Consider the following 23,771-nt stretch of genomic DNA (forward strand, 5'->3'; position numbering starts at 1 on the left):
CGGAGGAAGGTGAGTGTTGTAATGGGGGCACTGGGTTCAGGTCTGGGGTTTATAACAGCATTTCATCTGTGCCAGTGGGTGGGATCCAAAGGCAGATGGCATCAAGCACAGCCCTTTATCCAGGGGAGGCTGAGGGTTATCCAAAACTTGGGATTCATTTGGTAACATGCTTCAAAATGGGGGTGGTTTAAAAACTGCTCTGCTGAAGTTTCTGTTAGAAGGAGGAGCAGGGGCATAATGAAAAGAAAAAGAGTTTGTCTTTTGTCTCCTTTTTTGGGGAGGGGCAGGGTGTGGAGGTGAAATACAGAATGGTTATTCCATAGTTGCCTGTTAGACAAAACTCAGCCATGGAAGTGAAGTGCAGCATCTGAGATACTCAATATCTGACACCAGAGAAGAAAACTGTCATGAAACAGTCTTCCTGTAGTTCTGTTTACACCACAGGTGCTAAACAAGTACAGCTTGTTGGGCTGAATTATTCCATGGCCCCCTAGCAGAGAACTCTTGTTTTTCTCCCCTGCTGCAGGCTTGCTCAGTGTTTAGCAAATGATCCTTTTCTTTACTACAGATGGTCAAATTAACCCTTCAGCTGATAACTAACCAGGTCTCAAGGATCTGTGGAAGTCTCGTTTTCCACTGAAGGTTGGAAGAAGGCAAAGAAATTGCTTTTGATGAGATTTCTGCTTTCATACAAAAATAAGAATATGTGCAATAAGAAATTAATGCTGTCAAAGTAAAAATGAGTAATTTGACTTGTACCTACAGATTGAGCCTTCCAGTCATCCTGCCATGAGGAAACAGTGGATGTGGAAAAGAGCAGGTTCTCACTTGTCTGAGAATTACAGGACTAACCCAAGAGGGGATTTCATTGTCCCATCCTTTACATCCTGTTGGCCATTGAGAATGTAAGAAAGTGAGATCTTTAGGATAAATAAAAAGATGTGTGTAAGAGAGAAGAAAAGGAACCTTTTAAAAGTCTGTTCCTTGAACTACTGCATAACTCCAGCTCAGGTTTGATCCAGGATTATCTTTTTCCTGCTACCTCCATAATGCCCTGAACCTGTGAAAACTCCATTGAGACCGAAACTGAGCTTTGTTAACTTGTGTTCATGACTAGAAATCCATTTTAATTTTAATAGATAAGAGTCCAGAAGAATAGTTTGCACTCAAACCCCTGAAAATCTGGCTCTCCTAAGCATAGTTCTAAACATGATGGTCTGACTCAATGAGTTTTGTAGTTCCTCACATCTGAGGGCAGTGTTTAGGGTGGTAATAACAGCCTGGGAGGGTTTGACCCAGCTGGCAACCAAGGCCCACACAGGGCTCACTGCCCTCCCTGGGGCAGGGGCAGGAGGGCTGGAACAGAGAGAAAACCCATGGCTTGTGATAAGAACTGTTTATTAATTGAAATAAAGTAAAATACAGTAGTAGTAATGAAGAGGGAGGCAATAAAAAGAGAGGAATACAAGCCAAGAAGACAAGTGATGCCCAGCACAGTTGCTCCCCACTCACTACCAGGTGCCCAGCCCCAGCAGGGATCAGCCCCTCCTGGCCAGCTCACCCCAGTTTGTGTACTGGGCATAACATTCCATGGTCTGGAGTCCCCCTGTGGCCAGGTGGGATGAGCTGTGCTGGCCATGCTCCCCCCTGGAGGGCAGTTCCTGGCTGGCAGAGCCTGGGGCTTGGGCAGCCCTTGGCTCGGGGTGGGCACCGCTCAGCAGCTGCTCAAACAGCAGCATTACCAACATTGTTCTCTCCCTGAATCCCAACCACAGCCATGTGCCAGCTGCTGGGAGGAAAAACAGCTCTCCCAGCTGAAAGCAGCACCCTTGGATCAGCTGGAGGTTTTGTCTTGCTTTGATCAGCAGTGACAGCAGTGATGGTTCCCCCCCCACTCCACCAGAATATCTGGGGACACTCAGGGTCTCTGCTTTTGAGTCAAAAGGAGGAGTAACCATAGCCCAGGTGCTCTTTGAAGCATTTAGTCTTTGTTACTCAAAAACATTTGCACAGTAATAAATGCTTGAGTCAAGCCTTGCTTTTTGTTCTTTTTAAGGTGTTTTTTTTCCCTCCAGAAACCTGGCTAATTGCTGTGATCAGAGCTTTATTTGCAACTTCATTAGTCATGAGCTTCTGTTGAGGCTTGGTGCCACATGTGTGTTTGCTTTCTCTTTGTCTTTTGTTTTAAATTACAGGTGGAATGACACCCTGCTTAAGCATGTTTAGTGTGTCTTCTAAATTGGAGTGTCAGCTGTTTCTTACAATAGCTAAAGGTGCAGTTTCTGTGGTGGCATTGTTGGGTTTCTCCCTTTCAGCCTGGTTTTCAAAGAAAGTAACTTTATGTTTGGAGGCTGCTGATGTGCAGCCCAATGACTTTTGAGCCAAGCTGGATAAAGAGGGAAAGTTCTCAAGAGTGATAAAATCCCACAACTTACATGGAGATTTTCTGGCGTGTAGAGGACAGAAAATGTTCATGTCTCTTATTTAAAACACATAATTAAAAAATGCAAGGGAGAGATTGACCTGCTAATAATATCCAGATAACTAGTTATTTTTGTGATTGACAGAAATAATCCATTATTTTCTACATAACCTCCTATAAGATCGCTGGATTTTCATGATGTTGAGTGGATCTGGCAGGGGTAGATCTGCAAATATTCTGAGCACTGCCCCAAGGGAAAAGCCTTATTCCACCTGGGTTTCCCTTAGAAAGACTTATGATACTCTCACTCAGCAATTTACAGCATGGAAATCATAACATTTTGGGACCATCCTGTTTGAATGGAATAAAATCCTGAATTGTTTTACAGGGTGAAGAAGATTGTACAAGGGATGATAAAGGAACTTCATTTGTAAACTTGGTGTACGTGAAATGAGGTTTGTAAAGCTCTGTTAAAATATTCTATGGCAAAACCATATTAAAAGTAGAAAATCCAGCATTTTGATGGTTTCTAAAAATGAGCACGATAAAAGAGAAATAGTCTTTAACCTTTTGATAATTTCAAATGTTATCACAACTGTGCAGTTAAGATCAAGAGGAAGTTACAGATACTTCTGTCCTTGGGCAAATTCAGCTTTGCCAGCATGCAAAGGTCATTGAAGTGTGTCCAATGTTGTGGTGTGTTCTGTCAGAACTGGAGGAGGGGGAGTTTTTAGACTGAGAGAGGAAGGTTTATAGTGAGTTTTCCCCATGTCTTCCTCTTGAACAGATTGTTAAATTGTAGTTCTCAGCAGTTCCTCTTTAACAAAACTTAAAACTTGTTGTTCTGTAGATGTCTAGTGAGTGCTTACCAATATTTCACATGTTTTAAGGTTCTGTGCTACCAATACATTTCACACTGCCAGTGGCAGGTCTTGGGAGCTGTTAAGCTTTACTCAGAGTTATTACATAAGCACAAGATACTTTTTTCAGATACTGCAGACATTTAAACATTGCTGCTCAATATCTGGAGCACTGAGGAACTGAAGTGAGCTGGTCCTGTGTCTGTGTTTGCTGTGGTGAGAAATTCTGTAGTGTGGTCACAGAAGTGACAACAAGAAGGGGGAGAAACTTACACAAGCCCTGGACAAACTTCTCTCTTTTCATGAATATGGAATATGTGGAAGCATAAAATAATGTCCTGGTTACCCCAGTTCTTTTGGAATGCAAGGACTTTGGGCTATTTGTCCTTAAAACTGCTTCTTCCTACCCAGGCTGGTAGAAGTGTATCTGAGGAGCCAGGACTTGCCATGATGCAGAGCACGGACATGGCTTTTTGTGTGCACAGAGGGATGGATCAGTCCTGTCCCTGATGAAATAAAGGTCTTGCGCTTCTTGGAGACAGGTGTGGGCCCTCAATCTGAAATGTTTTTCACCTTAAAGATCACCAGTATTGTCTGCTCTTCCTCCTATTACTTGTGGCTGGCATAGAAATAATTCTGTACAGGACTGCCAGTTGTACATGTTTGAAGTAAAATTCACATACTAACAGTTAAACAATGTTACATCTTTGTATCTTACAAATAAGTTAGGAGAGATAACCTTCTCTAAATGAGATGGGTGTTACTGACATGGATTTACACCTTACTGAGGAAGAAGTGGAGCCAGCGAGCACCGTGGCTCTGATCACTCCACATCCTGCTCCTCCAAGTTGCCATTTCCCAGCGCCGGCAGCTCCCTTTCGGGCAGCAGCCCATACTCATTGAGGAAAGCCTCCACATCCACAGCAAAGAACTCCTCGTTGAACTGTTCAGAAACACTAATGAAATTGCTCAGCAGCTCCCCAGCCTTGTAGACCAGGAGGGAGGGCAGCACCTCGCTGGAGAAGCGCTCGCCGGCGCCCGTGCTGGACGCCCTGATCTTGCAGAACTTCACCGTGGGGTACTCCACGGCCAGGCAGGTCAGGCTGCTGTTGAGGGCGTCGCAGCCCTTCACGCCGTCCTCGTAGATGTGCACGATCACCGTGGTGGTCTTGTGCTCCTTCTCCACGGCCTCCAGGAACTGCTCCCCGTTCTGCAGCTCACACACGAAGCCGAACTTGGGCCCGAAGCTGAGGCGCTGGTGCATGTCCTGCATGCAGCGCTTGCGGTACTGCTGCAGGCAGCTCTCGTCCTCCTGCGCGTCGTGGATCAGCTCGTACTCCTGCATGCTCATCTGGGGACGTGGGGAGAGCGGGCTGTTAGTGAGGGGATGTGGGGTAAGGGGGGGCGAGTTAGGGCGGTCAAGAAGAGGTTCAGGCACAGCAGCAGCAGAAGGCTTGAACTCAGAACTTTAGTTACAGCTTCACCTTTTATGTACGCCTGTATCCAACATGCCATCACACTGTTGGGCAGTCAGTTCACTAAGCAGACGTGGAGACATTCTACTGGCTACAAGGTATCCCACATTCTGCAGGCGGCTCCTTCCTCCATAAGGGTGCACTCCAAACTGCTTTTCTCTCAAAGATACCCTCTGAACTCCCCAAGATCAATTCCCTCATCAATTACCTCAGAGGATCCACAAACACACTGCCACCCTCACAAGTGGGCACCCTGGGCTCAGGGAGGAAGAGCCCAAGAACATCAAAACTGAACCAGGAGAGCCATCACTGACTCTGAAAGATACGAGTGAAGATGCTGTCCCAACACTTCCATGGCAACTGGACAGGATTGGAGGCATTGCCACATTTGACAAAAACCTCTGGATTTCCTAGAGTTGGTAGGAATTTTGCCACTGACTGAGTGGGCTCAAAGTTTAAGTCTTGTGTTTTGGGGGTTTGGGTTCCTCCCTTCCAGACCTGGGAAATGGTAATGAGTGACAATCAGGCTCAGAGCTCTCTCCTGACTAATAGGTTTTTAATTATATTAAAAGTTTACCATTGCACTAACCAAGGATGGAGCATCGTGGCAGGGAAGAGGAAGAAAGGTCAGACTGTGCTGTGAGAGGTGGCTGAGAAATACACTGCTTGCTTTACTGGAGCCAGACTTTGCTTGAGAGAGGGCTGGACAGAGGGAATCAGAGAACTGTTAAGGTTGGAAAAGCCCTCTAAAGCCATCAATTCCAACCGCTAACCCAGCACTGCCAAATTGCCACTAACCCATGTCCCTAAGCACCACATCCCCATGTGAGTGGACACTTCAGGAATGGTGACTCCACCAGTTCCCTGGATGGCCTCTTCCAGTGCCTGAGAATCCTTCTGACAAAGAAATTTTCCCCCAGTATCCAGCCTGCCCCTGCCCTGGCCCAGCCTGAGGCCGTGCCCTCTTCTCCTGTCCCTGTTTGCTGGAGCAGAGCCTGACCTGCCCCGGCTCCCCCCTCCTGGCAGGGATTGCAGAGCCAGAAGGTCCCTCCTGAGCCTCCTTTTCTCCAGACAGAGCCCCCCCAGCTCCCTCAGCTGCTCCTGCTGCTCCAGCCCCTTCCCCAGCTCCATTGGTTGGCAGATGTGTTTGTTCTCAGATGTGTTTGTGAGAGCTCTGCCGAGTTACACAGAAACTGAATCTGGCAAATTGAGGATTTTCTGGTTTATAACTGCTATGTTCTATATAGAATCAAAATTAATTTATTTTGCTTTGCTCACCTTACGGCAGAATCTCTCTCTGGTGTCTTTATCATCTCTACTGAAGGACCTGTGAGGTGAGGACATTTGTCTGAGCATTTCTTTCTTGCTCAAGGGTAAGGAGTCTCCATCCTCGCTTTCTAGTTTAAACTTCCTCCAGTCATGGATCACACCTTTGGGCCCTAAGAGAGATGAAGTTGGGTGAGAAACTGGCTGCAACAAGGAACTTCTTGAGAAGGTTTTGCTCTTTGCTGGTTTGTCCTTCTGTGCCTCAGTTTATCTGTCTGTCCCTCGTCCTTCCAGAGCTCTCTCCAGGACTACTGACAACCAGAGCTTTGGGACCAGTGTGTCCCCCCAAAAAAGAGTTTTTTTTCTAACCTGGATCACTTTGGGGGTCTGGTTCCTATCAGGAGCCTGTGGAAGGCTTTTGGTGAGTATGTGAGTAGTTAAGAAGGAGGAAGATGTTTAAACCTGGTAAAACTGCCATATTGGCCAAAGCTTGTGTTTCACAGAAGTGTTTTTTCATGTCTCTATAGACAGTGCATTTATATAAATAAATGGTAGAAGGACTCACAGTAAAATTAAGAATACAGGACACTTGAGATTTTTTTTTAAGCCCATACCTGTTCCACTGGAAGAATAACCCATAAGGCAAATGCTACAATAATTCTGGTTGTAATGCAGATCTTGGTCTTTGGAACTGGTTGATTTAAAGTAGTTAAATCTTGACATAGGGGAAAAAAGTTAATTTCAAAATTCCAGTGCTGTTTTTCAAAATGAAGCATTTTAATCTTCATCTTGGATTATAAAGCAAAACTGACAATATTTCAGTGTTTTCAGACGTGAATTTTTCTATGGAAAATTTAGAAAAGGCCAGGTAAGCAGCTCTGCCTTCATGAGAAGAATGTGGTGTTGCCAAGACTCCTTTTTGGGTTAAGTTTTAACATCATAAAGTGGATGTTGGTGGAAAGGGAAGGTGACCTGACCTTTTACAAATCAGATTCCAGAGCAGGAATGAGCCTAAACCTCTTGGCACAGTGATAGCAGTACAGCAGCATCTCAATCCCAGAATCTCAGAATGGTTTGGGTTGGGAAGGACCTTAAAGCTCATCTTGTTCCAGCCCCCTGCCATGGGCAGGGACATCTTCCACTGGCTCAGGTTGCTCAGAGCCCCATCCAACCTGTATATATACAATAATCTTACCCAACAGCAGCAAGGCTTGTTGGGAAAGAGCCCCAGGATGATTTCTTGCAAGAGCTCCAAGGACTTTAAAGGAGCCCTTGGAGCACAGGGAGGGAATTGTCATCTCATTGCCTGCCTGTGGGTGGGAGGACATGGTCCCTGTGTGAAGAGCTGAACACCACATCAGTACTCATAAAAGTCCTGGGCATTGAGTGCTGCATTACAACAAATGATGCTTTTGAGCTTCTTTTGAAGCTTCTAAAAGCTGTGCTGTGTTTGCCAAGAGGACTTTTTTAGCTCTGAGTGTTCCTTCTACAGAAGGAAAAAATAATTTTCTCTTTACAGCGAAACCTTCCCATCTAATTCTAGTGTGGGAGTGTGGGTTTTGTTGCTGTTTGGTTTTCTTCTGCCCTCCCCAGAAGAAGGAAGGCCATCCTTCATGGCTGAAGCCCTAAAGCATCAAGAGCTACATTGCTCTTGGTGGCTCTGCCAAGTGTCTCCTGTGTTTGCTGTTTGCTTCAGGTATGAGGGGGATTGGCACGAAGATCAGCTTGGTGTTCCCCAGCCTTACCCCAAAACACATTCTCACTGCTTTTGGAACCTGTGTTTCTGTTCAAGGGGTTTGGTGAATCCATTGAACTGCTGGAATTCTGGGCTTCCCCAGTGAATAGGGACAGTTTAGCTAATTTTTAGGGAGGAAAAAAAGCAGTTTCCTTGCCTGTGTGTGTTGCCTGTCCTTCAAAGTCTTCTTCCAAGCTGGTGTTGGCATTTTCTTCCATTTCAGTGACTGGAGTAGGAGATGCTGCAAGTTCCAAAGGGAGGACAGTTAATAACAGGATGGAAAAGGGATAAGCAGTGTGGAATTTCCTGCAGTGAGTATCGGTGAAGATCAAAATACACATGATAATTATAGGGCTTCTCATGGTCCTATAGAAAGCAATTAGGATATTTGTCTGGGCAGATTCTCACTGAGAGCACCCAGGTGAGGGTTCTCTCATTCTACTCTTCCTTCCCAGTCACTGGAGAATATCTGGGACATGGTGGGAAATGGTGGGTGTAAAACTTCCTGCAATGGGAATGTGTTCTGAGTATGTTAAATCCCCCTTGGAATCAGGAACTTATTAATTTTCCAAGTGCTGTAAGTATCTATTTTTAGAGGTCGCCTGAACTGCTCATTTCGCGTACGAGAGATGAAGTCAAGCAGTTGAACCTCTTGGGCAAGAGACCTCTGAACATCCTGGAGCTGGTTGGGCCATGTTTGTTGCAAAATAGCCAAAATGATGGGGGTTATAAATCAAAATAACTTTCATGGTCCACCCATTCTGTAAAGCAGCAACTCAAGGAGCCAGGTGGCAATCTCAGGGCACCGTGACAGAGCAACACCCTTTTGATCTCTTAGGTGGGGTTTTTGAAGCAAACCCACTGTTTCCTGAGTAGTCCCACCTTGGAGGTGATCCCAGCTGGGTGGTGCCAGAGCATTACAGAGCACCAAGGAGCCTTAAGGCAGGGGATTTGGGTGCTCTGCTTTAGTCTAGAGCAGTTTTAGCTGTTCACATGTTAAGTTAAGCTTTGTCTGACTTCACAGTAAACCCCCTCTTTAGGCTAAGATGTTCTCATGCCATGAATGCCTTATTTAAAAGCTGCTGGGGTGTTGGCCTGCAGTGATGCAGTGGTGTATGCACAGGAGGAAGTGCACCCAGTTTTCCATTCCAGCACCGAGGGATAACGTGGAATAGTGGAATAACGGCTGAGCAGGACACAAGGAATCCTGATCTTGTGTGTATTGGGACTAAAGCTGATTAGTAAACATGGAAACAAGTTGTCCCATGCATGTACCCGTGGCAATAAATCAAAACTTGTGGAATCATTGCAAGGAAGTTTGGAAGAAGGGCAGGTAACAAATTAGACAGTACAAATTCTATAGGTTGGTCTATAGATAGGTTGTTGTCACTGAATAGATCCAGCTTACCGGATCAATTGCTATTCCCTCCACTCTGAAATAGAAATCTGAAGGTAATCCCTTCTCACTAGGCAAAACTAAGAATCCTTGCCATGTCAGGGATGGACAGATAATGTGGATATGCTGGGTCAAAGCCTTCAATCACTCCATGGCTTACACAGGGATCTGCACAAAGCTCTTGTCTGCTGCTGCTGCCCTGGATTTTCTTTGTTCTGAGAGGAACAAGAGGATTCTCTCTGTGTTTTGCTGTTTCAGAACTAGCCCTGAAAGGCACTAAAAATACAGAACGTGAAACTCGAACAGTCTGTTGCAGGCTGGAACCACAAAACTTGACCAGGCTTTTTGGTGAAACATCTCTCTTCCCAGAGATGGAAGCGGATTGCCCAAGAAGTGGAAGCTCTCTGTAAAGTTTATGTTACTGCTCTGTTGTACCTAATACGTTGGCAAAGATGAAGTGAATCATAAGAGCACAAAAGGCTGTGTTTCACCAGTAGTGTGGCATGAGGCAACAACCCTGACCACGCACAGGCTGGTGGTTGACCATGGGCTGGGAGGGGGGAATTCCCAAATGGTGGCTCTGCAGCTGAGTCAGGCAGTGAGCCTGGAGCCAGGTGGCATGCAAAGTGCCCCCATTCCTCTTGGCACAGTGGGAAATATTTAGTTATCAATCTCTGGGCACTGGGAGAACTGGGCCAGCCAGCCAGGTGTTCCCCAGGTGGGCACCTGAGGACACAGGGATGTGTCACTGCAGGGTGGTCCGTGGGAGGTGCCAGGCTGAGCTGGCTTTGCTTGAGCCCTCCCTTCCAAGAGGGTGCCAGTCCTGGCGTGTCATGTGTGGGCACAACCACCTGGGCAGGGAACTCCCCCACGTTGTCCTGAAGGCTTGAGGTGGAGCTGTTGTGTTGCTGCTTGGAGTTTTTTTTATGGGTGGTGAGGAAGTGTTTTATGTTCTGGGCAAACAGCATTTTCCAAAGGAAAAATAGGCTTCCCAATAAATGTGGAGATGTGGGTGCTGCCAACTCTGAGGCTTGTTCTGCAAGGGCAAGAGCAGGTCCAGAGAAGAGCAATGAGGCTGGTGAAGGGACTGGAGCACAAGTCCTGTGAGGAGAGGCTGAGAGAGCTGGGGATATTTAGCCTGGAGAAGAGGAGGCTCAGAGGTGACCTCAGCACTGTCTGGAACTCCCTGACAGGAGGATAAACGCAGGTGGGGATTGGTCTCTTCTCTCAGGCAACCAGTACGACAAGAGGGCACGGGCTGAAGCTCTGCCAGGGGAGTTTTAGTTTTGATATCAGAGATTCTTTCCAGAGTGGCCAGGCATTGGAATGGGCTGCCCAGAGAGGGACTGTGGATTCACCATCTCTGGAGGTTTTTAAGATGAGACTGGATGTGGCACTGAGTGCCATGACCAAAGTGATGACCAAAGTGATGATCAAAGTGGGGTTGGACCAAGGGTTGGACTTGATGATCTCAGAGTTCTCTTCCAACCCAACTGATTCTGTGATTATATGATTCTATGATTCTATGAAATGTCACTGCGTGGTGCTGAGTCAGCACAGCAGACAGGGTCAGGGCAGTTGGGAATGACCCAGCACAAGGTGTCTCAGATCCAAAGGTGTCACCTCCCTGGCTTTATAGGTGAGCTGCAATGTGGTGTGCCAGGCAGTGGGGATGGATGGAGCCCTCCCCTGCACTGAGTGGCAGCTCCTGTAAGAGCAGCAACCCCGTGGAGAGGCCACGGTGCTCACGTGAGTGCAAGTGGGTCCTAATTAGCTGACTGACTGTCTTGTAGAAATTCCTTATGGTCACCTGCTAGCACAGCCCCCTTCAAATGAGTCACCCTGAGGGTGTCACGGAGCAGGGGGGTCAGGCCAGACATTCCCTGCACAGGGGTGGTTGGATTCAATAGTGATGGATGGGCTTGTATGTCAGAGAACCTCCACCCCTGCCCATTGCAAGCTCCTCTTAGAGGTTCCTTACTGCTTTATAGATGATTATTTGGGGTTTTTTCATGTAAATGTGCAGTCTGTAAATCCCAATAAATAACTTGCTCAAGGTGAGAGCACATGGTGAGAGCAGAGGACCCTGAGCTGAGTCAATCAGCTCCGCAGGATGATGAGCAGTGATGGTAATGTGATAATTAATGCCATCACTGGAGTTATTTATGTCTCCTAGTTCTGAGGAAGCACCCACAGACCTTCCAGGCCACCAGTTGCATTTCTACTGATCCCAAGCTTCCCCTTTGCACCATTTTAACAGCATGTGACGTTCCAGATGAACAGCAATCTCAGGGGAGGGGGAAATTGCTGATTTAGAAGATCTATTGTAATTTCATTAGCTTTTGTCATTGGTTTTGGCAACTGAAAGTGGTTTCTGGAAAGTTCAAATGGGAAGACCAAAATTTCCTTGTCCAGTCTGTGGCCCATCAACGTATTAGGCCATATTTTGTCATGCATATGGACACTTCACATACGTATTTTAAGTGACTGATTATTCTGTAACTTCTTTCCTTTCCTGTCTTTATGTGAGATTTTCTGAGGGAAGAAAGCAAAGATTACAATTTCTTCTTGGAGGGATTTGAGATGTCTCTGTGTGCCACTAAGTCACTTCTTCAGCAGGAAAAAAGCCCAAACCCAAAGGATATGCTGATGCTGCATTGAATTGCTCTGAGCTTTGGACCTGTTGTAGCTCAGGAGCAGCAATTCCTGTTACTGCTGCTCATCCTTCTGGTGTAATTAAACTGGATGCACCAGCCTTACTACAGTTCAGAAAAAAAGCATTTAATGAAGGATTTCCTTTTTATCCAAAGCACAGAGTTCCAGGATGGTTTGGGTGGGAAGGGACCTCAAAGCCCATCCTGTCCCACCCCCTGCCATGGGCAGGGACACCTCCCATCAGCCCAGGGTGCTCCAAGCCCTGTCCAGCCTGGCCTGGGACACTTCCAAGGATGGGGCATTTTGTACCTTTTGGCCTTCACAGAGTGTTTTCTGTTTACCCAAAATCACAATTTACTTGATTTTTTTAATGCTTTTTCTCTTATAGATACTGAATTTCTGAGGTAGCTCAGAAAGAAATCACTGTAGCCATGTACTTGTGATGAAGTCTTGTTTAATCCTTGTAATAGATTGCAGCTGAACATACAAAAATAATGTATTCTAGTTGTAAATTATAGTTGCAGATGAAAATTTAATAGAAAAAAACCTCTAAATAAACTGTAAAAGGCAAGATGCATTCTGCAAAGGACAAAGCCAATAAAACTTAGTTCCAAAATAGGAGGTTTTGCTGCGAGTCCAACAAGTAAACATGAGAAATATTTTTCTTAAAATATAAACTCAGGCCCAAATTTGCTGCTTTCCAGATGTGCAAATTCCACTGACAAGGCTGTTCTGTGCCTGGGTTTAGACTGTAAATCAGCAGTGAATCCCCAGCAATAGGTGGGACAGTGGGAAACTGGGAACTGTGACATTCTGGGGACCCATGGAGGAGGAAGGATGAAACGGGAAGGATGTTTGTCAATGAGATGTTGCATGTGTTGGTTTTGAGCTCCGTGTGGGTGGTCAGTCAGGGAGCACACGAACCCCAGGTGTCCCCTTGGCTCTTGCCTCTTGGGGAGTGTCTGAATTTTAGCAGCATTTCCTTCTCCCCAAGCACCAATTTGAGTTACTTCTCTGCCCATTCTCCCTGCTTTCCATTTTCAGAACTTGTTTCCTGATATTCTTGTCCCCTCCCTCAAATGGTAACGGCCACCAGACCTACCTTGCTAAGCAAACAAGCCAGGGAGAAAGAGCAGCCACGGATTAAAATATTCCCCACACTGAAATCTGGGGGGAATGGGGTGCAATAACCCAGAAGAGTGGAGGGCGGAGGAGTGGAGCAAGCCCTGTGTGTGTGAGGCTGTGCCCAGCCCCTGGGCAGGGGCAGTGCCCTCCTGTGCTCCCAGCAGGGACAGGTTTCCAGGAACCCTTGCTCTTGGCTGCACAGAGAGAGCTCCGTAAGAGGCATTAGCACCATGCGTAGGTGCCAAGGGCAGGGCTTGGGCTTCCAGCCCCATTGCCAAAGCCATAAGCACATTTAGTGCTGGTGGGCACCTCTCCAGGGAGCACCTGGCATCAGGGGCAATCAGATCCCTTACCTGGAGGTGGCAAATACAGGTCTGAGGGTCACAGCCACCTGCTCTGAGCTCTCCCACCAGCCTCGTGTCACCCCAATACGCACGAACAGGCTCGTGGAGTGGAAAATGGAAATTTCCTGCCTTACCTAAAGGAAAAACGTGGTGTGTGGTGTCCTGATGAGGTCACCACGTTGGGGGGAAAAACATGATTTCCAAACTCTGGGATGGGACTTTTTTTTTGTGCAGAGGAAGAGGTCATGTGCTAGGAATAAAGGCCAGGGCAGGCTGGGCTGACGTAGGGAGCTGCCAGCTCCTGTGCACGTCACCGGGGCCGGTGAGAGGGTTATGGGATTGGATTAGTCCCTCTATCCGCTTTAGCAGAACTGTGCTGGGCTTTATTTGGGAGATGGAAACATTTTAAATAGATGAGTCCAAGGTTTCATTTATCCTTAAGGCTTTGCCAGTTAGGAAATTCCTTATGTGACTACCCCTGGCTTCAGCATTTTGTTGGGTTTAAAGTCATAGGATTAAAAACGTTGCCCTTTCTCTTTGTCTGTTTTTTTGTTTTTTTTAGTCTTTCAAAATGTAGCCTGTAATTATGCACTAGGAATTATTCCTCTTTTCTGGATTGCACATTTATTTTTGGAGATCACTCCAAAACAGGAAATGAGCTTGTTGTCTTTCACATCAGTCAATGACAGGACAAGGAGGAACAGCTTCCAACTGAGAGAGGAGGTTTGGATTAGAGATTATGGAGAAATTCCTCCCTGGGAGGGTGGGCAGGCCCTGGCACAGGTGCCCAGAGAAGCTGTGGCTGCCCCATCCCTGAGAGTGTCCAAGGCCAGGTTGGACAGGGCTTGGAGCAACCTGGGCTGGTGGGAGGTGTCCCTGCCCATGGCAGGGGTGGCACTGGATGGGCTTTGAGGTCCCTTCCCACCCAAACCATGACATGATTTTATGATTCGCTTCTACCAGAGTACCACTGGTTTTTGTCTGGGAAAGCAAAATGCAGATCTTTTAAATCAGAACTTGTTTTATTATTTCAGAAGGAAAAGTATTAGTTGACATTAGTAATGTCAAATTTCTGTTAACATTAACAAAAATTTTTTATTTCAAAAAGCTTTCATTTGGGTGAGCGTCTTTTGAAACTCAGAATTCAAATTTTTGCAGCATGTTGCAACTTTGCTGGAGCAGTTACATGGTCCTTACTATTGTGATGAATTAATCCTTTTTCTAATTATCATTCTGTCAGGAAATCTATCATTCATTAATCTCATTTTTAAGAAAAGGGGGCTGTGCCAAGTGGGGTGGAAGAGGAGCATGGCTGGATGCTAAAGAAGTGTCTGTTTGGAGCAGAACAGTCAACTTTTTCAAATGCAGATTATTTAAGGGCATGAACCTCAATCCATGTTTAACCTCAATGCTTGGCCCAACCTGTCAGCTGCACTGAACACTTCCCCAGAGCACTCTCAAAGCCTGCACAGAGCTCCCACTTCATGTTTAGGTTTGTATTTCTTTCTGAACCCCGAGTGAGTGTTGCTAAAGCTGACACGTCCTTCAAAGCTGGAGTTTATTGCTGTGCTTAGCAAAGTCAGGATGAATGGCAAGAGCCCAGGGGAGAGGTTTGACACATTTTCCCCCCAAGCTCAACAGATGTTTGCAATGTGTATAATCCCTATAATTTGTCCCAAATCACTTGTGTCAGAGCTGTCACTCCAGCACTGACTGGAGACAGGTGTTGGGAGAGGTCGATGGCCAGTGTTTTATGGAAAAGAGAAGAATCTTGACATTGTTGTGAGATTAATTAAAGATCTAGAAGCAGCACTGCCTTGTATGGACTTTAAACAAATCCTTACAGTTCCTTTCCATCCAAAAGGAAAAGGTGCCTGTTGGGAAGGGCCAGGAGGAATCAAACCTTGTGAAGGTGGAAGAGCATCCGCTGCTTTGGGAGAGGGTCTGACCAACAATGTCTCGTAAGGCTCTAGATATGCAAAAAACTGCCCACAGAAAGCAGCCAACAAAATAGTTCTGCCTCAGAAATTGTAACAGTTCTGGTGTGTGGGGAGGGGTTTGTTGGGGGTTTTTGTTTTGTTTGTTTTTCTTTAGCTTGGTTGAAGGTTTTTTTCAAATATGTATTTAGAACTGTGAAGTGAATCAGTAGGAATTGCTGCTTTTGCTTTTTTCATATTTACACTTTGCTATCACCACTTGCAAAAGGCAGGCTTGGCTTAACCAACAGGTTTGCTCTTGTGCAGGGTCCAAACAGGCTCTATCTCAAATCTGAGAGCTAAGCAATTTTGGGAAAAGTAACATTGTTCTTGACAGCCTTTATGTATCCTTCATTCCTGCCTTTCTCTGAGCACTGACGTGCATCCTCTGGGATGTGTGGAGATCTCATTTGTTGCTTTTCCATCATTCCAAACGTTAGATCATCCTCAGTTCTGACCCTCTATCATGGAGTTGGTACCTTTGTCTGCAGCTGAACCTCCTCACCCTGTGGGACATCCCTGGGGAAAAGAAAGGAATGCAGCATCTAATGCTTTGGGCACTGGGAAATGCTCCTGCCCAGGAGTATTTATTAACTTTTTGGCAGTTTAATTAGATTTACATATGTCTTGTGGTGATGGTTCAGGTGTGAGGTCACAGCAGGTGAAGCAAGGCTCTGCTGGGCTAAGGAGGTGTCTCCTTGGGTGGGCAGGCCCTGGCACAGCTGCCCAGGGCAGGGGCGGATCCCCATCCCTGGAGGGATTCAACAGCCCTGTGGATGTGGCACTTGGGGACATGGGGCAGTGGTGGCCTTGGTAGTGCTGGGGGCTGGTTGGACTGGATGACCTTAGAGAGCTTTTTCAGCCTAAATTCTGTGATTCAGCTCGTGCTCTCCAGGATTCCTGGTGTCTCCCAGCCTGCTGCAACTGGCTTGTGGCTACCAGGTGCTTCCTCTTCCTCCATCCCTTATCTATCTCCCTGCTCAAGTGTCCTAAGGCTCTGCCAAGTGCATCTCCATGTCCTAGAAGAGCTGATGGATTAATTTCCATATTTATCTTAAATGGGAGGGACAAGGTGCCAAAGTGGAGTATCTGCATCTGTCCAAAGGAGGTGGAGATGCTGCCAGGAGGATGCTGGCACTCTGGAGCTGGGCTCAGTGCAGCCAAAAGAGAAGTACTTTCCTCTGTTGAACTGTAAAGCTGCCACCAGCTGGATGTGCTTTTGCTGCCTTTTTTTTTTCATTTGACCATATACCAAAAAATGCAGTTATAATGTAATGGATTAAATGCTGGTCCTGTCCCAAGCAGCTGCAGCTTCCCAAAGGGAAGTGCTGCAGGGCTCCTGCCTTGCAGTCAGAAATAATGGCATCTCCACTGCATGATCCTGACATCCCTGTGACTGTGTGAGGCCAAAGTGACAGCAGGAATGTGCTCCTCGTGTTGCTTTTATTGCTCAGAAGGTGAAGGCCAAAGCATACAGGGCTGTGTGGGCACCCAAAGCCCTGGAGTGTTTCCATCAGCTCTGTGGCTTCCTGCTCTGCTCTCACAGAATCACAGACTGGCTGGGGCTGGAGGGACCTCTGGAGACCATCCAGTCCAACCCCCTGCCAGAGAGGATGGATCCCATCCAGGTGAATTTTGACTATGTCCAGAGGAGGCTCCACAGCCTCTCTGGGCAGCCTGTTCCAGTGCTCAGTCACTCCCAACAGTGAACAAGTTTATCCCTTTTCTGCAGAATTCTCTCGTATCACTTACGTCATTCCAAATGCTTCCTGGGATTTTTGGATCTTGTGATTTGATTCCTAATTATAAATGGTGAACCTTCATCAGCTAATTTGTAAATATCTTTACAAATGCCTTGCAAAACTGCATGAATTAAGGATGTCTGTTCTTGCTTCCTTTGCAGACCCAAACAAAGCAGGCTGGACTTGCAGTTATGCAGCAACTAAGGCATGTACACGAGTTTCTCTGAACTTCTATTGAATAAATGTCATGCTTTGGAGCAAAGGCTGATGGCTCAAAGGCATGTGTTCCCTGTCCTGCTCCAGGACGTGACTCAGATGAACAGCAGAGCAAATCCTTTCCTGGGGACTTGCTTTTATTCATGTACAAACTGGAGCACAAATGCTGGGGCAGCTCTTCTGTGTCCACTTCTTGTTTCTAAGACTTCTTTGCAGGGACTGCCATGGCTCTATCCTAGAATTAATTCCAATGTTTTAGCCTTCCCTGTGCTCTGCTGTAGTTTTATCATCTACTGAGAAGCCACCTGATAGTGATCTGTTCTTGGAGGCTTCTGACATTCCCTGAGCCTCAGCAGCAAAGGGCTTGTTGGAACAGGCAGGAGGAAGGACAGGAAGTTTGTTCGTAAGGGAGAGCAGGGGAAAAGAAGGGAAAGGGAAAATGAAGGGAACAAAATGATCTGATGGGAAAGGATCTTGCTGTAAACACCACACCTGTGATTCATTTCATCCACTTGATGTGTGCCCAGCGGCACTCCAGGGCACTGCAGTGCCAGTGGACCTCCCAGGGATGGAATTTGGAGCAGGGCCTGGGGCAGTTCCCACCTCCTGTGTGCTGGGAAAGCTGCTCCTGTGAAACCCGAGGTATCACAGATACTGCAGCTCTGGGCGTGGGCAGAGGGTTCCTCTGGGACCTGGGACAGCCTGAAGGGCAAAGGCAACATCTACTCAACGGTGGGAGTGAATGAAATGGGCACTGCGGGGGAAGTGCCCAAGCTTGGTGTTCCTTGGCCTGCAGAATTCAGGGACATTCTACCCTCGCCCAGAACTGCTCCTGCCCTGACATGGTGAAATAAGCCATGTCCTGACCTCTTCTGTTTGCAGCAGGTGGCCAGGGGATCAAGAGAAGTCAGAACAGGAGGTACTGAAGGTGTCCTGCTGGTGGGTTCTCTCCTCCCTCCACCCCTGGGCTGGAACCAGATGTGACATGTGGCTGAGCCATTGCCTGGCTGCAGCAGGCAGGGCAGGGCAGGGCAGAGCAGAGGATGGAGGGGCACTCTGTGCTCTGTGTGTGGTTAGGAAAGGAGGGGCATTCAGGGAGCATCACAAGAAATGAAATCTAATTTCTCCAGGGCTTTTTTTCCTAATTCTTTTGGCACCTAAAACTTTGTGCTGAGGTGTCAGAGCTTGAAGAGGCTCTACTTGTGGATCTTCCAGTGCTAAAGAATAAGATGTGAATGTAGTGAGAGCACTCCCTGTGCCCTTGGGAGAATCAGGCTCAGATACCAAACCAGAGAGTGCCATAAATCAGAGACTAAACTCGCTATTTCAGGCCGCCATGATGTCAGATTTACTTGATAAATGAGTATCACAGCATTAACTGTCCCAATGGAACACTTCAACTGTGAATCAGTTTGCAAGAGCCTCATTTATTGATGTGTTCCAACAAGTCCCCTTTAAAAAAATCAGATCATAATCCATTTAACTCTTTAACAGTCGAGAAGCACAAGGTTGGGCTCTCTGACTACAAGCCCACATTAATCCCTTTGTTTTGAACATTGTAGAAGGGTCTTGGGTGACTCATCAATATTCACATTAAACAGAAGAGCATAATCAAATTTGAAATGTCCTAAGATGATTGTTACTGTGTTTTAAATAAATAGTCACTTTCTGAAATGAATTAAGTCATAGAATGGGTCGGGTTAGAAGGGGCATTAAAATCACCTTGTTCCAACCCCCTGCCATGGGCAGGGACACCTTGACTGTCATCTGAGGAAGATCTGAACAAATACATCCTAGTGTGTCATGGCTTACAGGACAAGATGCTTCAGTGGCCTCAAACCCTTGTTTTGGTGAGCTACAGAACTCAACTGACCTGAGAGGATGCAGGCATGGCTAAAGGGGACCAAAAGTTGGTTTCACTGAGAGAGATGGTCTCCTGGAAGCCAAGGGGGCCTGCAGGTGGCTGTGGGGGGGACACAAGGAAGTCCCCAAGGGCTGAAAGCTCTATGTTTAGACCTTGGACAGTCCATGTCTGGCTTATTTCCTCCTCTCATAGAGCCTGACTTCTCCTAACTCTTTCTGAGGGTTTGCTTCATCCTGTTTGGCTTAAGGCTTAGGCAGGTTATTTTCAGCTGGGCTGTGTTTTCAGATGAGCCTCTTGCCCGTGTCCAAATGTGGTGTGGCACAAAATAAACCTGGGCAGCCTCCAAGAGGGAAGGGGCAAAGGTGAGCAGCTGCCAAATGCTGCCTCCTGGCATCTCAGAGAAGAACTGAGGTCTCCCCATGCCCAGTTGTGTGCCCACAGGACTCAGCACTGAACTGGTGGCCAAGAACATCTGTGGGCTTGGGGTGAGCTTGAAATGGCCAGTGAGGGGGTTCATCACTGTGTGCTTGCTCAGAGGGGACCTCCAGGGCCTTACCCCCAACATGCTGTCAAACAACCTCCATTGCCTTAATTTCAAAGCTTCCAAGACCTTCCTGAAGGGATCTCTGAGAGAAGGAACAGCTGTGCTGTGCTTGAAGCCCAGGCAGCATCTCTGCTCCCAGGAGAAACAGCTCTGGGGCTGGATTTTGGGTTCTGCTGGAGGCAGCTTTTTAATGGGGTTCCAGCAATCAGGAGGGACTCAGCACCCCAATTATTTGATTTGATGCTCTGTGTTGAAGTGTCAAGCCTGGATTATGATGTGTTTTCATCTCAAATTGAGGGCGAGTCTTTAATGCCATGAGAAGTAACACTGTAAGATATTGCCCAAGTGGAGTAATTCAGGAATATTTTAATTCATGTCATGGTATGAAAGACTTTGCTGAAATGGCAAGGATTTGCAAATAGAAACAAATGTAATTTCCAGATGCCATTTGAATTTAGAACTCAAAAGTTTTTAAAACAAAGATGCTGCTTTTGTGGAAGCTCAGCTCTCTCTGCAGGAATCACCACTCCTGCTATCCCTCCCTCTGACTGAATGCAGGGAGAGAACTATTTCCTCACTGCAATTTCTTGCATTTCCCTTCTTTCTATTCTATTTTCTGTGTCTTTGAGACACCAGAAAGAGTTTCTTGTTTTGGCAGGCAAATATATGGAGCTATTTCTCAAGCTCATCATATTTCCTCTACTTGTTGGTGCCCTCATCTTCCATGTCTGTCCATAACAAAAATTCCAATGAAAAAATGGAAATGTTTCTCTTCAGCTCGAAAAAAAAAGGAATTATTGCAGGAGATGACATGAATTCATCAAGTCCTTCACTTGAAATATATGGATAAGATTTTTTTGGTTTTGTTGAGTTTTGTTCTTTTACCCAAAAAGTTCTATTCCCCTAATTCTGACCAGCTCTGCTCAACCTGTATTGGACAGACCCCATTTCTCACATTCATGTTGTGTTCTTCTGCTCACAGTTCTTTGGTATCTCCTTTCCAGGGAGCAGCAGAACAGGAATTGCTCTGAATTTGGACACTGACTGTGAAAATGGCCCCACAGCTTTCCCTGGAACTCTGTAGGCACTGAGCATTGAAGGCAGAAGTTTTGGGGGGTGCTCTGCACAATATAACAATATATTCATTTATAGCATGTTCCAGCTTATGTTTATATCTGTGAAAACATTTGGGCTCAGGCTAAAGCTTTGAGCTCATTCAAGGCATTCAGAATGAAGGGAATAATTCAGTCCCACTGTGGTTTATGTGTAGGTTAAGATGGGACAGCACAAAGCTGGTTACCAGCCCCTCCAGCTGAGCTCTCTGTGTCACTCTGCCACCTTAAACAAACCAAACCTTGGGCACAAGCTGCTTTTCTTCCCTCTCCTTGCTCACCAACTCCTGACTGAGAGGCTGCACAGACTCCAGAGGTTTCTCTCCACTGGTGGTTTGTGCTTCTGGTATCACACCACTGTGTGAAAGTGGGTTCAGAAGACAATATATCTAAAAAAAATATGTGTGTGTGTGTCTGTGTAGCGTAAGGATGAAGGGAGGAAAATCTAAGATCCTTACAACCCACCTGAGCTGACTAATCCCTGCAATCCAGTCCAGTGCAATATTTACTGAGAATTATTTCTGCACAGATTGCATTGATTTTTTTTCCTGAATTGGTGCTCTCTTTGCTCTTTTTGCTTTGGAGAGCTGGCAAGGGGCAGGAAACCCCCTTTGATGGTGGGATCCACCCAGGGAAAACCTTTGCAGTGGAGCTGAGGATATAAACAGGTGGGATAACGAGTGCTTGAAGGGATAAAATACCTGTAGGGGGGTTTCACTTTGTAAATGAGGAGTGAGGGAACCCTGTGATGGCTTTGGGATCCACTGCTGCTGGAGGTGAATTCCCTTTAGCACTGGAAACCAGGAGCTGCCTGTACTGGTGTCTGGGAATCATTTTTATCCGTGTAACTTGTTCCCAAGTTGTATTATGATTATCTGTCATTCCCCAATGCATTTCCCCATGTTTGCAGCTGTGCTGTAATTATAATTGCTGGGATTAGACATTGATATTTATAACAGAGATCAGCTTCAAATCCCATTCTGAGCCAGGATGAAGTGTTCACATGTCATTCCAGCAATCTGGTGCAGATCAGCTGCACAAGGGTGACTTAGGTTGAAACTATTCCCTCCTGTCAAAAACATCTCAAGTACTTGCAGAAAACCTGTAAAGCCACTGATTGTGCAGGTCATTTTTGTTGTGTAATGGGATGGAAGGAAGAACCCAAGGTCTAATTTTGCCCTGTGGTTTCTGGACCACTCACACCTGTGCAGTTCCCAACCAGCTCACCCTCTGGGGATCTGGACAAAGCAACCAAAAGTGGGTCAAAAATGGGGGTTTTCTTCATCTTTTTATGTAACACATAATTTATACCTTCAGTTACATACTTGGAACCTGCCTAACCCCACTCTTGTCCATTGTCCATCATTCTTTCACATCAATATTTATACTCACCACAACATTATTTGGCAAGAAAACAATTGTTGCCACACCAAGCTGAAATTAGACACCTGGGTAAGAAGGATTCATTCCAAAGTTAGCATTTAGGGTTTCTTGCAGGCTCCAAAAGGGACCCAGACACGAAAATGTTCTGGAAATTACCCCAGAGATTTGAGCCCTTCATTCAGCCTTCCCCAGGGTACCCAGTTCCATCCCAGCACACGCAGAAATTGAGTGTTTGGAGTCTCTTGCAGGTTCTTATCCAGGTTAGTATTCAAAGGTAGGTTACAAAAGAGCAGAAATCCCATTTGGAATTAAAATAATGACCAAACAGAGAGAAGGAGGGTTCCATTCAAGGAATATAAAAGCTCTGTTAAATTAGATACAGGTGTCACTGCCAAAAGGCTGGACACACACCATCACAGCTCAGGGGCCTGGTTTGTCATTTATTTCCCTTTCTCCCAGAGTGGAGTAATTCATTTATTTCCTTTCCCCCCACTGGAGTGAGGCACCACTCAGTGGCTGTGCTGGAGCAAAACCTGCACTCATTTAAAGCACAAATAATGAGAGCTCTCACAGCTTGTGAGTCTCAGCTTAGTCAGAGCCTCCTGCCAAACTCCCAGCTGGAAACCTGGCATTGGTTTTGATCTGAGCAGCTGCATTCCAGCCTGATGCCAAAGGTGAGGCTCTTCTGGGAGACCCTCCCAGTTAAATTTCTTTATTAGAACTTTTGACACACCACCAACACATCTTGAACACACCACATTTTGTCCCCCTACTGAAATAAAACCTGAAAGGCAATGGACATACAAATCACTCTACCTGAGAGGTTCAGTCCCTCAGCTCTGCTTTTCCTGATGTCCTTGGAGGTTCCAGGAGAGGAGCCGGATCACAACTGAGCACGGAGAGACCTCCTCTCACACTTACATCTCCCTGGAATGATGACCCTTGCAGAAATAGCTTTGCAAAGGTAATAGGATTATCAGGAGGGAATTAGAAAATTCTGCTCATTAGTCTGAGCCAATGAAGCTGCAGACTGGATAGAGGTTTAAAGGATTTAGTGCATGCATATAATTAGGAAGGGAGGAAAACAACAGAGCCCCAAGAAGAGCTCCAGATGTGTGTTCAGAGCCAGGTGTGTTCAGGGGTCTGGAGAAATACAGATGGATCATCAGCACAGTGTGAGAACCTGCCACTGGGTGCAGGAAAGTTGCCCTTGCAGTCCTGATGGCCTTTTCAATAGTTCTGAACTATGATGGGACTCCAGTTCATAAAGAGGATGGAAAATTCAAGGAAATGGTGTTAATATTTCAATAAATCACCCAGTCATACCTAGTTTCTCATTACTAAAAGTGAAAAAATGGGGAGGGAGAAGTTTAGTCTATGGAAAACTATAAATGACTTATGTGGCATTAGAGAACATTCAATTCAGAGCAGTTTGAAATGGAAGACTTGTATTTAGACATTTGCAGCTGTGGCTGTGACATGTGGTTGGATCCTTTGCAATCAAGAAGGTCATAAGATCACAGAATTCCAGACTGGTTTGGGTTGGAAGGCACCTCAAAGCCCATTCAGTGTCACCCCTGCCATGGGCAGGGACTCCTCCCACCAGCTCAGGTTGCTCCAAGGCATGTCCAACCTGGCCTTGGACACTTCTCTGGG

The 23,771-nt window shown here is 46.3% G+C and overlaps 1 protein-coding gene across 1 annotated transcript; it reads right to left on the reverse strand.

The window, feature by feature from the left end:
- Positions 1-1,381: 1,381 nt before the first annotated feature.
- PDC (phosducin) lies at positions 1,382-23,037 on the reverse strand. Its single transcript, XM_071565703.1, has 4 exons — positions 22,932-23,037; positions 7,916-7,999; positions 6,036-6,196; positions 1,382-4,633 (listed from the first exon to the last, which is right to left on the reverse strand). The coding sequence occupies exons 2-4, from the start codon at positions 7,974-7,976 to the stop codon at positions 4,106-4,108; spliced, it is 750 nt and encodes a 249-aa protein (XP_071421804.1). The 5' UTR covers positions 7,977-7,999; positions 22,932-23,037; the 3' UTR covers positions 1,382-4,105.
- Positions 23,038-23,771: the final 734 nt, after the last annotated feature.

The sequence above is a fragment of the Pithys albifrons genome, chromosome 10 (genome assembly GCF_047495875.1).
Source record: "Pithys albifrons albifrons isolate INPA30051 chromosome 10, PitAlb_v1, whole genome shotgun sequence".
Lineage (NCBI taxonomy): Eukaryota > Metazoa > Chordata > Aves > Passeriformes > Thamnophilidae > Pithys > Pithys albifrons.